The sequence below is a fragment of the Columba livia genome, chromosome 12 (assembly GCF_036013475.1).
Source record: "Columba livia isolate bColLiv1 breed racing homer chromosome 12, bColLiv1.pat.W.v2, whole genome shotgun sequence".
NCBI lineage: Eukaryota > Metazoa > Chordata > Aves > Columbiformes > Columbidae > Columba > Columba livia.
This window is the reverse complement of record NC_088613.1, coordinates 11,423,727-11,440,662: the sequence shown is the minus strand read 5'-3', so window position 1 is coordinate 11,440,662 and position 16,936 is coordinate 11,423,727. Positions and strand designations below refer to the sequence as shown.

The following is a 16,936-nucleotide window of genomic DNA, read 5'->3' as shown; positions in this document are numbered from 1 at the left end:
TCTGCTTTATCAACTGTATTCCCTTCATGTTTGCTCTTCAAAACATTTCATTACAAGCATGGTGGTGGTTTTTACTGCTTATTGTAATAGGAAACTTCTAGTTAATGGTAGGTAGGGTGTTCTTTAAATAGTTTTAGTTATCCTTCTTGTCACCTGTGAGTAGCATACAGACATTTAGTGAAATATCCTGACTTATTGTATATAATGGAAACAGTTATTAGAATGAGATGAAAGATGGTTTATGCTAATAACTGTTGGATAGGTGGAATTGTTGGAAAAAGACAGGCTGTAAGATCTTGTTCTGTTTGAATTAGCTTTGAATAGAGTTTTGACTACTAAGCCTGTGCTTGGGAAAGGAGGGAAAGGGGTGGACTGAGAGAAGATTTGTTGTCAGAGCTGTGTTATAACCTTATTTTAGAGATTATTTTTCAAATTTATTTCCTATACTCTCTTTCTGTGAATCCTGACAGTCCATCAGCTTTACTTTTGTATTTATTTAGTCTGCATACCTAGAGGTATGCCTGACACAAGCCATATTCTTTATCACCTGATATGGTCATTTTCTAAATATAGTATCATTATTTTCTTCTAGCAGAATGAAAGGACCTAACTGGAAATGGTATATCTTAGGCTAACTTAGCTGTTTGACTGTAGGAAACAAATCCCTTTATTTCTTTAAATGTGAAAGGTTTTAGTAATGTTCCTCATTATGGTATTTCAAAAAGATCAAAGCAAAAAATTCAGCCACAAAACATTGAAAATAGATTATCAATTTCTTTCAAAATGCTGTCTAGCTGCAAGTTTCAAATCAAGCAAACTCTCTGCCCCTTTCCAAGAATCCTTCAACAACCATGTGATTTCCTGTTGATTTTACACTTGCATATGCTCAGCGTGTCTGTAAAAACTGCTCTGCATTGGCCGTGTGTGTTTAATCATCTCCTTAGCTTTTTCTGGCAACATTAAGAAGTGATTTTAAGAACAGTAATAACTCTTTAAAAGGTAATTGAACAGCTGTCTTTGCTGAGAGTGAGCCGTTCCATGGAGTGGAAATGAGAAGATAATTGAATCATAAAGAAATTGTTTTGAAATTAATAGAATTGTCCTAGGTTCTTAAATGGCTATTAAATGTGGGTGGTTTTTTTCCCTTGCCTATAATAACTCATATTTGAAAGCTCTGCATGTTAAATGTAAGCCTGCAAAATATTGTGAGTTTTTAGTAAGTCATATTATTTCTCATTATAGCCTTGTTGGGGGGATGTGCAGAGATGGGGTTAGACTAGATGACATCCAGAGGATGCTTTCAGCTATGAAAACAATCTTTGAACAAATATCCACTACTTTCACAAGCTAAGTATAAAATTATTTTCAAAATACAAACCTGCTTCTTCCTTTATTTTTAATAACTATTTAAACCCACTCAAACTTCACATAGTTTGGCCATTTCAAGTTCCTCATAAGATGTCATAACAGAAGGAGGAAATAGGAATAAAATCTGCTGAGGATGTCTTTGAAACATATTGTTTCTCTTTTCAGTACCAAGAGCTTTTGTATGAGACAACAACATTTGTTTAGTCAGAATTATTCCATTGGTCACTGTTCATTACATTTGCACATTGCCTAAAGGATCCTATTCCTCCTTGTGAATTATCAACTTCTGGGAAAAAGGTAATTCTCCTCTTAGATTTTAATCCTTCATCAGATGTCACTTACTATAACTTCACAAACTTTCTACATTTAGCAAATAGTAGATACCAAAGGAAAATTTTCTTGGTTACTCTCTTTTTTCAACCAGTTGTGACTGTGGTTCAGTAAAATGCTCTAAAATTCAGCTTAATGTCACTAATTATCTCATGTGCTACATGCGCCTTTGTTCATAAGTACAGGTAAAGTAATCTCTGGCACCAGCAGGTGCAGCATCTCAATAATGCCAATGGGATGTTCATCAACCGACATTGCCCAGAGTGTCACCTCTGTGCCCCTGCTGCCAGCTGCTCTTGCACTGCACTGATGTGTGGAAAGGCCACGAGCTGCTCAAGCATCACTTCTGAGAGATGAGCTACAATATCATAAATAACCCGTTTCAAATGTCTCCAGTTTCCAATTAATATTTTGACCTTTAGATAAAAGTCATCTTTATAAGACAATTAGTTTTCACTTGTCCCTGAGTACTAATAAAGAATTTTGGCTATCTATAGCAGACTGGCATAAAATAATCTTTTAAAATACACTTCTGAATATATATTAAGTTGTTATAAGTATTAAAGAAGCTGTAAAATTCTCCCCAAGATAGAAGCATAATTTCTTCTTTCCAAATTCTGCAGTGTAAAAGTAATATAATTCTTATTTCTAAGCACTCAAAAAAGACAAGCAGTCAGCAAGGATTTGTGAAGAATAATATGTCAAAATAAATTGAAGTCCTTCATTAAAAAGTTGTAGTAGGCATTATAGAGAACAGAAAAGAAGTACTTGTAGTTTATATCTTGGACATGAGAATATAATCTGGCACTCTTTCATGTGAGATAGCACTAAGTTCAACCTGAAGTACTGTTTGGAGTAAATCATTATGGCATGGGTGCAAAACTGGTTTGAAATCAGACCTTTAATGTAGTTAGTGATGGTTCACTGATAAATAGGAAGCTAAATCAAACTGTGTTCCTAAGGAATGTCCCACTGAAGTTCTACTGCTACTTCTGAAGTTCCACTATTACTTTTCATAAATTTTCTAAACTACTTGGACGGAGGAGGAAATTAAGAGAAACCTTAGACAGGAACTTTATTGCAGTTGAAGATCATGCCAAACTGAGAAGACCTGCAAGTATATTGGAGCATAAGATCAGAATTGAATATTAAATCAGTAAATTGGAGACATTAAATAGGATCACAACTGAATATTAACTCAGCAAATTTGAGACATTATCTGATAAATATAAGATGGAATTTATTTGTGCAAAATACTATATTTAGGCACAAATAACTGCAAAGCTATACAGATGGTAAGGGAACAGGTCTTTGGTACAGGGTCAGGAGGCTTATACGAATCACAAGGCAGGCATGAGCAATAGCATCGTGTTGTTCACACAGATACACACACACAAAAAAAAAAAGGAAAAAAAACCCTTGCTGAGGAGGATATTAAAGCAGTTTTATAGTCAGAATGACATGAAAGTGATCCTGCCCTTTACACCAGAATTGTCAGGCTTCAAGCAGCACATTTCCAGATCTGACTGCAGCACTGCAAGTAATCCACAGGCACACTGGAGTCAGGAGGGCACTGAAAGTGATCACAGTTGTCTCTAGCATAGGCCTCTGAAAAAAGAGCTGCAGTTCTTTAGACTTATAGCAATTTTGAAACATATAAAGGAATGTGCAAAGAATAGTGTAGGAATACAAAGAACAAGCAGAACAATATGCTGTCCATAGTCATGTGGGAAAGATCAAGGCAATAATGAGCTCAAATTGTGCTACAGATAAGTCAGCACCTAAATATAGTCGATCCAACTTCGTCATAGAAGGACTGACATGCTGTCTGACTACGTGTCCAGTATTCTTTTTTATATTTGCAAAACTTTTATCTGTTTAAGTTACGATTTTTGAAAGCTGTCTTTTTTTTTTTTTTTTTTTTCAAACGTTGGAAGCTCAGTGAAAATAAAATTGGAGCAGTTATATTTTCATTTAAAGATAAAGGCTCCTGCTGCTGTGTGAGATTAGGAATAAACATTTGCAAACTTTTGCCTTAGGTGTCAGAGATGGTTCAGAAAACTGAATTCTTACTCATGAGGAGAAAATAGTGTCATGTGAATTACTCTGAATACAGCACTTCATCATCTCCTCTGCAAAGGATGCACGGTAGTCCTTCCATTTACCAGGTGCATTGTCATTAATTTTCAGTCATTCTCATGAATCAGTGGTAGGATTCTGCTTATTTGATACTCAGAACTGTACTCTTAATGAAAAAATCTTCTCAATCTGGTTTGACTGGTGGTTTCATAGAATAACTCATATGTTCCACTTTCACCAGGAAAATTATCACCTGTTTTCTTTTCTTTGAGATGGTCTTTTCTATTGAAAAATTAAGGTATCTTTTCAGTGAGTATCTGTTACAAACTTTAGAGGATGTAATGAACGTGTAGGGTAATGGCTCCCCCCAAAAAAAGTGCTCACCAGAAGAAAACATGACAGCATATGTCCTTCATCTGTGCCACATTAGCTAACTGAACAAGATGGCTTTGTATGTGCAAGAAATTGGGGTTTGGCACTGCACATTGATTTCTTCATTTTCACCTCTTCAGTATCTTCTGGGATACTGGAACAATTAAAAGGGTAGGTTTTCCTAGTGGTACCTTTATTTCACAATGGAATATGAGCCAAGAAATAAAAACAGAACTCCAGGGAAAACCCTCATGTAGGGGATAATATCCAAAGCAGTCATGTATATATATATGTATATATGTATATATGTATGTATGCATATGTGTATATATGTATATAAGTATATATGTATATATTTATATATGTATATATTTATATATTTATATATGTATATGTGTTAGGTATGTATGTATATATGTATATGTCATAGACAGTAAGGGAAATGGTCTGTTAGTTGTTTCCACACGGCTGACGAGAAAAATAAAAAGACAATTAGACAAGTTTTCATGCCTTGAGATGAACTATCAAAAGAACTGAACATCATATACCGTCACTACCGAAAATGCATCACCTCAGTTAAGAGGTTACTTCTGAATATATGTTTCCATATACATCAGTACCAAATTCTTGGATTATGACACCAAAGTTTATATTAAAATTAATTAGAAGTATATTTTGCCTCATATGGGATATTAGAAAGCATGTATCTTTAGCAGAACTAGGGTCTGTCAGCAATTTTTCAGCCACATAATTAGAAAAAAATATGTAAGACAAAAATGATGAATGGATTCATTATTGAAATCTAACTGCCTTTGGGCAACTGGGAAAAGAGGTACACACATCCTTTACCAGCACACATGGTCTTTGACAGTATACATATAGAATCATAATATATCTCCCAGCAAGCATGCATCAATAGATGTGGCAATGTAGCACGATGTAAATAAATACTAGGCATAGTGCTCATATTGAAAGGTCAATACAGCCATACCTGTGAGCCCAACCTTTACCAAGGTAATGCATTATTGTGGATTCTTCTTATTAAGAGTTATCAGTGCTTTATTTGTGCACAAGTGTGTGTTTGTGTGTTGCACAAAGAAGAAAATTTTCTGTTGTCAAACAAAATCTAGCAATTAAATCCTTCAAGTTTTTGCTGATGTCTCTGGACCAGTGTGTCCTGGTTTTGTATAAATGGTGACACGGGGCCAGATCAATTTCTTTGAAAGAAATGGAACTGCTTCAAGGTCTTCCTGACTGATGAGCCTGGGCCTCAGATGATTTGAGACAGAGCTGATCAGAGATGACCACAAAAATCCACAACTGTGCCTTCTGAACCAGAAGCATTTCACAGTTTATTTAGTATGCATTGTCTCGGAGATCACTTAAGGTCCTACTTAAAGCTAAACCTAAAATCTTTGAACGTTTTTACTCTTCATTTGCATGGCCACATTCTGCGGGTTTAGCCTTCTGACCATCCCAGTAATACCATAATATTTTATAGTGGGGAATGCAGTGTGCAGTCTAAATAAAATAAATTGATATCTCTTCAGGTGTTAGCGAGTTTCTCTGGTTTGCACTTGTGAAAAGTTTCCAATCCTCACTCAAGAAGTAGAGATTCAGCCTGGGTCAATGAAATGTGTATTGTTCACTGTTCAGCTTTTTTCAAAACTATTGATGCAATTTCCATAAGGATGTTATACCAGGTGAAGGCCCACCATTTTAGATGCTTCTAGAGCAGGGGTGTCAAACTCATTTTCACGGACGGCCACATCAGCCTCGAGGTTGCCTTCAAAGGGCCAGATGTAATTTTAGGACTGTATAAATGTAACTACTCCTACAAGATATTTTGATATCTGTTGAGTGTGTTCTCTTAGCAACACCGGATAGGCACTCTGGGAAGCTTTACTCTGTGCCAATAACCAATTTATTTATCTGCTATACACCTAGAATTTATTGATTGGTCGCTCCTTAACTGGCTATCGTTACCACAAAACCAGTAAGTTTTGGGAACTTAAGCCCTCATTTACTTTGCCTGTCATTGGTCATATCATTTAGGAACAAGCCCTTTTTCATCAAGCCTCATGTTCTTATGTCTGTGACACTGAAAGGAATAAGACCTATGGTTTCTAGAGAAGTTGAGAATATTGTTTACATGTTTCCAGAACTTTTTGGTAGGAAGTGTTAAGCTGCTACTAGAAATTGCTTTCATAGTCTGCTCAAGATTGAGGTTTTGGCCAGATTTTCTATCCTTTTCTACTATTTTCAGTGTCCAAGTGACATGTAACAGTGTCCTGCTTTAAATCCCAGCTCAAAATAGGTAGAGGTAAACTCGTTGCATTAGACACAACCACTTCTAAGGAATAAAAGGCAAATTTGTATGAGATTTTCTTTGGTGTTCTCAGGTATGAACGTGAAAGAGCATTTGGCTGCAATAGTTGTATAGTTCATTATGTCATGGCTTTAATAACATGAGAAGATGGAGCCAGGGGATCTTGGAAATGCCTCATTTTTCAGCTGTGTTAATTACTAGCAGAACCTATTGATTACAATCGTTTGTGACCATTTGGAATTTCTAAAGAAAAAGGAGACCCAAAATGACTTAATAGGGTGATTTCAAAGGAATAAGATAAGGCATTGTTCTAAAGCGATTAAAATATATCCATCAACAAGATATAGATATAAGGCTGCTTCTCTGTATTTCTTCTTCTCAATATTTCATTTCTACCCAGCCAATTAGCATATTAATTCACGTGTGGCCTGTGCTGGATGCTATAGGGGAAGAGAATGATGATTTACTTAATGATTTCTGTTGGTACATGTTTAAGAACTTGGAACTAGGTTGAGGTGTCTTTACTGATCTATTTTTTTTCTTGAAATAAAATTTTATTTATAGAGAAACTCATAGACATGAACAATTTTCTGAACAATTTCTTACAAATTTAGTCTTTTAAAGTTTTTACTGATAACTTTACAGAAAATACTTATTTGAATATAAACAGACTTTATAAGATGTATATTATGCATTACCAAAACTTTTCTAAAAACTGCAAATTTAAACAGCTCAAGAGAAGAACTTAACTTTCAATTAATAAAAAGGCACAAAATTTCATGAAGTCTCAGCAGAAAGTTTATATATAGCTGCAGGAAATGTCACATCTTATTTTAGAAGACAGTGGCTTATTACATTCTAAACTGAATTCATGGTGCTTTTTTACCTTCTTCTTCACCTGATATACAATCTTACTTTGATTATTCAATGTTCCTTTTCTTGTACTGTTATTCAAAATAAGGTATACTAAGTGTATGCTTCTTACACAGGACAAACTAGTACGTAAACATACAGAAGTATCATATTCCTACCTCACTGATCTTTTTCTCTAATGATTTTCTGTAGTACACACTGATTACTAGTACTGTTTTCAAAACGACATTTTGGAATGCCCTTTTTTCTGTTCAGTCTGCGGATGTTGCCTATACCAGATGTACAACTTGAAAAATAATAACTGTTAAAAATACACAAACTGTCAGCTTTGTTTCCACTGAAACTGTAGCTTCAAGTAAGATGGATTTGTATTTAAATACAATGTAAGTAACCTAAATAATTCCCAAATATGGATGGCAATCTCATTAAATGGTACAAATAATCACATTATAAATGCATAATTTGAGTCCAAGGTGCTGTAAAGTTGTTGTTGTATAAGCTAATAATACTGACATCAATTTTGAAAAAAAGATCATAAAAAATTAAAAGGCATGCCTTATCAAATAATATTCTCTGTATTAACATCTTAAAAATAGCTCTTCCTTTGTGCTTGTACCTTTAAGGTCTCATAGCTGTAATGTTTTTTCACCTGACCTTGCAGAAAGTGTTTGTCTCTTAGTATATTAAACAAGCTGTGAAAGTAATGTGGTTTCAAATAAATCTGGAAAAAAGGCAAGTAATGATGCTTCCTTTCCACCTAGTTCAAGGTTAATTTTACTTGTCAAGAAGGCAGTAAAAAAAGAGCAGTGAGAAATTTGACACACTGAGGGCAACCACACAGACTGTGCACCTCCAGCAGTTCCCATTTGTCAGAGTTGCACCCATTGATAAAGTCAGAATGAGGACAGGATTTCAGAAGGCTCAGTTTTTCATTGCACTTTAACATAATAAATCAAGACAAAAAATTAATATGTTGTAAACTGTGATAGAGAAAAACTGATGAACTGGCAGATTTTTATTTTCATGGAAGTTATTAAATGATATATCTTAAGCAAAGATCAAAATTTCATGGCAGCATTCCTGTTCAATTTTTAATGTGTGTTCGTATTCATTTGAGTGTGGGTGTGCACATATATAAGTGAGACTAATGCAGTAAGGAACTCTGGTTAAAAACTAAGACAGTTTAAGGGAATAACTTGGACAGAAGTATGGCTTTCTAAGTGCAGACTTTAAAACTCCTACCTCTCTGCAGATTCATCTGAATTTTCTTCTGTGATCATCTGCAACTCCTGTGTGGTTTTACTTGAATCTTCTTTGACACAGTTTTCCTCTGTGCTTGTTTTGGGAAAATCCTCATTTGATCGAAGCTGTTCTATGAGATTCTGTTGATGCCAGGTTTGAATAGATCGGTGGTGCACAGGGGTTGGACCTGGCACAGGTACCAGGATATTGTGGTGGATAGGACTGCTGCTTTTCTTCAGCCCATTTCTGTCCCGAGAGTGGTTCTTGAACCTGTTCTGAACCGATGTCCCTCTGTGCTCGTATCCTTCCTGCTGATGGCAGCCCCCTGTGCCGGTGGAGCCTTGCGAGGGGTGACTGAACCACCTCCAGCGGAGCCTCAGGATCTGCTTCACATCAAACTCTTTCTTTCCAGATACTGACATTTTTTCCAAGGGGAAAAAAAAAAAAAAAAAAAAAGAAGCCTACTCTTTTAGAAAGGAAATGAATTCTTTGTTATCTCTTGTGTTTCAACTCCTCTTCTTAAGAAAAGACAACAAAAGAACAAACACCGGTAGCTCTCTCCCTCTCTCTTCTGATTAATATACTGCAAGCTCTTCAAGCCGATGCTAAGCTGCTGCTAACTGTATAGGTGGGAATCCATACTGACAGGATGATGAGGTCAGACCTTAAACAAGTAAATCAGCTTAGCACAGGAAAGCAGCAACCATAACACTACCCAGCTGCCTGGCTTACACACTCCCAGCACTATAGCACCGCTCTCTCATATATAACCCAGCCTCACATGATCCTCAGGGATCCTAAGCTGCAACTTAAGATGCAGGAAAGCACAGACAAATAAAGTGACACGACTTTCTATCTCACGAGGTTTTCCATCAAGCCTGTTAATAAGCAATGCTGCATTGCACAGAAGATTTAGAGAGAATTCTTTTATAGTCTCCTTACGCAGATTTTTGGTAACGATTCACTGTGAAACTCTCCTGCAGTTCGTGTGTTTCCTTAAGGGTTTTGCATTTGTTTACCGTGCTGTGTAAAATTCCTACAAATGGCCTCAGTGTGGTAGCACTTACCTAAAGGAAAGAGGCAGCAGTTGAATACATTGTGCAGAACTGTATGTATTTTCTCACCTACAGATAGATTTCTTGATATAATTAGAGGGGTATGAGAACAGAGGGGGAGAGCTCATGAAAATGAGAGATGTGCTCCCAGAATGACTGTATCTGTGGAAAACACACTGTTTCCTGGCTAAGTGCCTGTGTAAACACTCTCTGCCATCCTGCTCTTAATTTCTCATGGACGGTGAAACAAGTGTGATTTTTTTTAGAAAACACCTTTCTTTTGTTAGTGTACACTGCAACATGTTTTCAGCAAATTTAATAGATGATGTATATGCATTCCCATCCATTCTTTAATAGGCAGGGCTATGCAAACTGTTCCCAATGTGTTTTGAAATAACATATAAAAATGTTTTCACATGCAAATTGAAAATAATTAAATAAATATTATATTTAAATTAATGTCTCTTAACTTTTCAATTTCAGTCTACATGCCTATGGATATCATCCTATTCAATTTCATAAACGTAATGATACTTAGTGCTATCTATGTATATTCCTCAGCATTGCCTACATGGCAATCTGAGATTTATTTTAATGAAGGAGTCTCTGTATACCAAGTTAATAAAATAATTTATGATAAAATCTTGTAGAGGTGGACAGACAACATAGGTTCTTGCTACTGTTTTAATCAGTTCATAGAGCTTTCTCAGCAGCTCTGTCAGTTCCACTTAGCAACAGCTCTGATACATTTAGTCCATATTTTTTCACCATCTCACAAAGCTTCTGTTGGTTTCATTTCATTAAATCCCTTTTGCAAAAGTCATCCTTTACTCCAAGATATCATCAAAAGCATATTCCTTGAATTTTCCTTAAGAATGTACAAACAGTACTTCTGTTTGTGAATGGGTCTGTTTCTTACTAACTCAGCACGTTTTGGCAGATGGAAAGTGTATCCAGCTGAAATTAAAATAGTAAAACTGGACATTTGCTGAAGAGACTCTCTTGCTCAAAAAATCAGCTTGAATCAGCACAGAACATGTTTCCAGTAGGGCATAAGTAAATTATTTTTTACACAGCTTGTTAACATTCTGGCTAAAATTTCAACGTGCTGTACTAGGGCAGTGTAAATGATTTGATAATCCAAAACTTCATTCCTGACACGACTAGGAGCAGGTATGTGGTATGAAGCTGTACCGTGTTTACACATATATATGCCACATACCTGTTTTTAATCGTTTATATCTATCTTCTGGTGAGAAAAACTAAGTTCCCTTGAAACTGAATACAATTTGAGTGTTTACTTCTTGATGATTTCTTTATAAATCTCTAATGTATTTTTAGGTGGATCTCTGACTGGGTTCAAACTTCTAGATGTGAAAAGTTGTAAGATATTTCTGTTATTGCTATTCCTAATTTAAGATGTTTAGTCTCATTTATAGAAACATCTACTATAATAATGATGTTATTTTTCACCCTCATGGTTGGAAATCTCCAAAGAACAGGATTTTCTACGGCTGAAGCAAGTCTAGCCAGGGCCACCAGGAGGGTCAGACAGCTAGAGCATATGACAGAATGTGATAGAAAAATGGGAAAATCTGGTGAGATATAACAAAAACTTTCTCCCCACGAAGGTAATGGAGCAGGTGGGAAGAGGTTGCCAATAGAGGCTACAGCATCTCCTTCCCCCGAGAAAGATCCCAAATGGACTCGTCCTGTGGAACTGCTGTAACTGGGCTTGATTTGAGCAGGTGGTCAGACTAGGTGAGCTCCCAAGGCCCCTTCCAACCCATTATTCTGTGGCTGTGTGACATGCCAGGCAGTGTTTGAGGTGTTTATCTAACAGCTACAGTAGAGACAAGGAAAACTAATGCAGCTGTCAGTTATGAAAAAGAGATACATTTCCAGAAATCTCAATTCCAGTTCAGAAGCAAAAGTCCTAAGCAGCACTGCCTGCAGTTGGCAGGCGGGAGGGGGTTGAATTGTTCATCCCGTAGGAGGCTTGCTAATGGCTTGAGGAAAAAGAAGTCCTCATTCTCTAAAAAACCTCCATTCAATTCAATGGGTATAAGCTTTTCAGGAAAATCTTTGATCCGGTTAGGAAATCGCACTAAATAGGATGGTAGACTGGCATTTGGCAGGAAGTCGGACATCATGTTTCTACAAGCCTTCAAAAATTGTGATCATCCAGATAATTTGAAAGATATGTATTAATAGTAAGAGACTAGATAGGTGTTTATAATAATTTTAAGATGACAAGTGTAAATACCTGATACAATATTTGAATTAAAAAATTATAAAAATACTTTTGTCACAAACTACCCATAAGAAGTAACTGAGAATTTTCTTTCTGTCACAAACCACCTACATCTGCCTCCCATGTTCATCTGCCACCAAAACACTTTATAGAAAGGAATTTTCTAATGCATTTCAAAATGTCTAGATCTTCTAGTTAATAACAGTAATTTCTTTTTTTGAGGATTTGAGCAAGGGGAGTATGTTCATGCAGTTATATAATTTTTATTCTCCTCTCAGAAGAGACAGAGCAAATGATTTCTTATTCTTTTTGTGTTTGCCCTGAGCTGATAGTACACTTCCTGTATGAAAAGCCTATTAAAAAAAATATATCTCTCTGTTCCCACAAGCCTAGCAAAGAATAATAAAAAGGAATCATCAAACTTTCTTGTAGAATAATTCAAGAAAGATACCATCTACAGACTGCAAAGGCAGGAGTATTGCAAGGACTAGGTTACTAGCAAGCGCTAATGAAGTAGATCTTTGCTGGATGTGAGGCAGACCAGGAAGCTAAAAGTCAAGGGTAGCTTTGGACCAGAGGTCTTCAATGCAAAGCTGACTGAAATAGGAAAAATCCGCATACGCTGAATGAGAGAATCAAAAAAGCAAGCTAAGCACAGAAAGAATGTTTTCTCCTATTTTTCAAGATATTTGAAGTCTATCCCGACATAATGTTTTTTAGAAATTCATGTTAATGACAAAGTCATATCAATACTGTATACAGTGCTTGCATCTGGGGAAATAATTATAATGAGGTCTACATATGTAGAGATTGTTGCTAACTAACTAAAGTCCTATGTAGAAGAGCTGTCACTCTACCCAAACAACCTATCGTACAAGGTCTTCACGGTTTGTGTACCTAGTCTGCGTATTTATACTGCATGTGGAGCCAGATAAAGAGAACAAGAAGTTGAATATTTTTATTACACTGTTTTGAAAATGGTGCTTCAAGAGAACTCCCATTAGTCCATCCTTTGTAAAAGAGATATTCCAGGAAACATCTGCATAGCACAGCACTAGCATGAACAGAAGTCACAGTCAAATGGAAAGGAACGGGACAAAAACAAACAGCTCTATTTAATATCTGTGGGAAAGTTCAACTTTGAATCCCAGCAAACACAAATCAGTTTAAGACAATCAGTTACTTTAGACACTTACTACCAAAGGAATCCATAGAAATGATCCACTTAAGGGAAAGTGTTGACACATTTAAACACAATTGCTTCCTCAAATAACTGGAAGCTGTACTACAGATTGCAACCCACCTACAAAGCTGTATGCCAAAACTGGAAAAAATCACTGTATTTCTACAAGATCCTGATCAACATAGGGCCTGGCACAAGGTCAGAGCAGGTCACTCAAGGTTTTCTCTACTTTCATCTTGAAAAACTCCAAGACTGAGACATAGGAACACTTCTAGGAAACCTGTTCCAGTGCTTGACTGTTCTAATAGTAACAACATTTTTCTTATAACTGATAGGAACCTCCCTTGCTTTAATTTATATCCACTGCCTGATAACTTTTCTCCTCTGACCATGCTCTGTGAGAAGCCTAGCTCAGTCTTTTTGGCTGATCTTCCTGGAGGCACGTAGAAAATGTTCATGTAGAAAATACTTGAGTTTTCTGCTTATTCACTGACAATAACAACCCTTATTTAACCACCAATTATTATCGTTGGATATTAAAGAGCATGGAAAGGATCTAACATACCCTCAACAAAACCTAGTATTTAGATTTGACACTTGTCAGTATAGGTCTGTATCATATGCCATCTCAAAGCCTTGACAGAATAAGGACTTATGCCCAAGGTCAGTCTTCTTTGATATTTGAATGTGACTCTAGTTCATTGTATCTTAAGAAGTAATAAATGCTGCCTTTAATTTCAAGAGAGGGAGGCCCTTGAGGCAGTTGTACTTCTGTGCATTGTAGAATGTAGCGATTCTTAGATGTGTTTCATTCTTAAGCCCACAAGTGTGTTCTGAGACTCAAGAAAGGTGCTGTATATGTCAATAAAAAAAAAACTTAGAATGTATGGCCATGCGTCTCCTTTGAATCATTGACACCAGAGGTTACAGAGCTCTTCGATTATTCATGAAAAAATGAGCTGCCTTGGGGCAGGTGTCTGAGAGGTTTGAGACAGTCACTTCAAGTCTTTCTCCTTAATGACTTATCTAACTTCCAGTACACAGATTAATTCGAACACAGACACATATTCAAGTCCACACAAGCTGGCTTGTTCTATTTACAAGTGTGGAAACAGGCATTCTGGTGGGCCATCTGGTTTACCTTTAGGTTAACATAGGGAAACATGCAACTTCTTTACAAGTAAGGCAAGTAAGTTTGAGGCTTTTATTGTTGGGGTTTTGTAGCATAATAATCCATCAACCTTTTTTCTCCCTTCAGTTTCCCTCACAGTTGTCATCAGTTTTCCTACCAATTTTCTCAGATGTTTGATCTATCCTTTGTGATGCTATAAGAATGCAGGGGACAGAATACTTTTTAAAATTGTATGATTGTAAGTATCACAGTGAAAGCTTATCTGGAAAAGTGCTGTAAACCAATATCCTTGTCAGCAAACTGTCTCCCAGCATCCTAACAGCATCGTTTTGGCCATGCCACCTGTAAAAGCACGGAATAACTCAATTTTCACTTAGACAAAAAGCCATACAGATCCACATCACAATATTATTGTCATTCAGCCTGGCTCTAGCTGTTGTCAGCTGCCAAGATGCCTTGAGGCTGCACTTTGTGATGCTAGCCCAGAATACAAAAACATTCTTACAATAGTTTACATCTGAAAATGAAGACAAATAAATTCACTTGAACAGAGAGACTTTTAGTTTACATTTAATATTGTAAATGTATGCAGTCTATATTGGTTAACTTATAATAATGTATCTGTTGCACTAAACCAAAAGTTTTGTACAAAAAGCCAAAAAATAGATCCTTTTTGTAACAAAGACTATTTTTTTTTAAAACAAAAGCTACTTATGAAGTCTGTTGAGTACCTCTTAAGGATTTGATGTAATGTTATATATCATCTCACCATTCTGAACATCCATGCTTTCTTTAGAAAAAAAATGAGTTTTTTTCCCCCAATGTCTTTCTAAGTAGTTTATTTCAGACAGTAAGCTTCTTGTCTTCTCCTTGTACTGTGTTGTGTCATGGTAGTTTCTGCGATGTTGTTTTCAACTCCATGAAGACTGCAGCCTTTATTTAAGTACTTAAAGATGTATAGTTGAGCTTTGTATAGATGGCAATTACATATTTTCTTATTCAGTCCAGTTTTAGATATTTAAAATTCTATTATTTTTCCCACATATCTTTGGATTACGGTTGGACTTGATGATCTTAAGGGTCTTTTACAACTTATATGATTCTATGATTAATTGACTTAATTCAAGAGTACAGAATTACAATACTCCGATAATCTGTAATTCCTAAATATAGTTTTGTATTTTGCGTACATTGTACATTTTCTGCAATTAATAACATATTGTAAACCGCTATACAATATTTTTGTTCATCCTTCAGTAAAAATGTATAAAACCCAAATGCTGCCTCTCTGAGGCTCACATCCTTCAGGAAAAATTACAGCTTCCTGATACTTTCTGCCTCCCCTTTGGTAAGAGCCTGTCCAGGTCTCTGGATGGCAGCACTGTATTCTGGCATGTCAGACACTCCTCCCAGCTTGGTGTCAACTGCAGACTTGCTGACAGTACACTCTATTCCCTCATCCAAATCACTGATGAATATATTGAATAATACTGGCCCCAGTACTGACCCTTGAGGCACTCCACTAGATACAGGACTCCAGCTAGACTCCATCCCATTGACCACGACTCTCTGGCTTCTTCCCTTCAGCCAGTTCACAGTCCACCTCACTACCTGATCGTCCAGACCGCACTCCCTCAGTTTAGCAGCAAGGATGCTGTGGGAGACTGTGTCAAATGCTTTACTGAAGTTAAAGTAGACCACATCCACTGCTCTGCCATCATCTCTCCACCTTGTTATATCCTCATAAAAGGCTATGAGGTTGGTCAAGCACAACTTCCCCTTGGTGAAGCCATGTTGACTGCCCCTAATGACCCTCTTATCTTTGATATGCCTTGAGATGTTCCATCACCTTCCCAGGGATGGAGATGAGGCTGACCAGTCTATAGTTACCTGGATCCTCCTTCTTGCCCTTTTTGAAGACTGGAGTGACATTTGCTTTCCTCCAGTCCTCAGGCACCTCTCCCGTTTCCCAAGACTTGGCAAAGATGATGGAGAGTGGTCCAGCAATGACCTCAGCCAGCTCCCTCAGCACCCGCAGGTGCGTCCCACCTGGACCCATGGATTTATGAATGTCCAGAACGCATAATTGCTCCCTAACCCAGTCCTCATCAACCGAGGCAAACTCCTCCATTGCCCTGCCTTCCTCTGGGGCCTCAGCAGTATGGGGCTCCTCAGGACAGCTTCTGGCAGAGTAGACAGAGACAAAGAAGGCATTCAGTAACTCTGCCTTCTCTGTATCTTCTGTCATCAGGGCACCCACCTCGTTTATCAGTGGGCCTATAGTTTTACCTGCCATGTATTTGAAAAAACTCTTTCTGTTGTCCTTGTTATTTTTAAGTATTTGTGGTAGGTTTCATTTTCTCACTTGTCTCTTTATGTAGATACAAAATGTGGCCTGTGAGTTTGCCCAGTTTGCCCAACTACAGATAATAGTTAAATTCCTAATAAGCAAAAGCAATCTGTTAAAGAAATTGGGATTTTTCTGACAAAGAATGTCACAGTATTGGTCTAAAAGTTACAATGATAATATGTACTGGTTATTTTTTCAGGATCTTTGATCTAAGGCTCTAAGAACCCCTTCAGAAATCTTTTTATGATTTTTTTAGAAAAGTAATGTGCTATTGTCTTTGCTTTACAATATATAAATTACCTTTATGTTCTCTGTGACTCTTCCCTCATTAAAGCAGGCACCAGAGAGCAGATGGCCTCAATAATGAAT

General features: G+C 36.8%; 1 protein-coding gene across 3 annotated transcripts in view; it reads right to left on the bottom strand.

Annotated features, from left to right (window-relative positions):
- Positions 1-16,936, bottom strand: part of KLHL4 (kelch like family member 4) — a 66,097-nt gene that overhangs the window by 25,516 nt on the left and 23,645 nt on the right. The window contains exon 2 of one of the 3 annotated variants that reach the window (XM_065077859.1): positions 8,594-9,008. The exons of 1 other annotated variant lie outside the window; for it this stretch is intronic. In XM_065077859.1, the coding sequence (XP_064933931.1) occupies positions 8,594-8,631 (38 nt within the window). In that variant the 5' untranslated portion in view covers positions 8,632-9,008. Of the gene's footprint in view, positions 1-8,593; positions 9,377-16,936 lie in introns of those variants that run through there. One more of the 3 variants, XM_005507816.4, reaches the window with a different exon arrangement.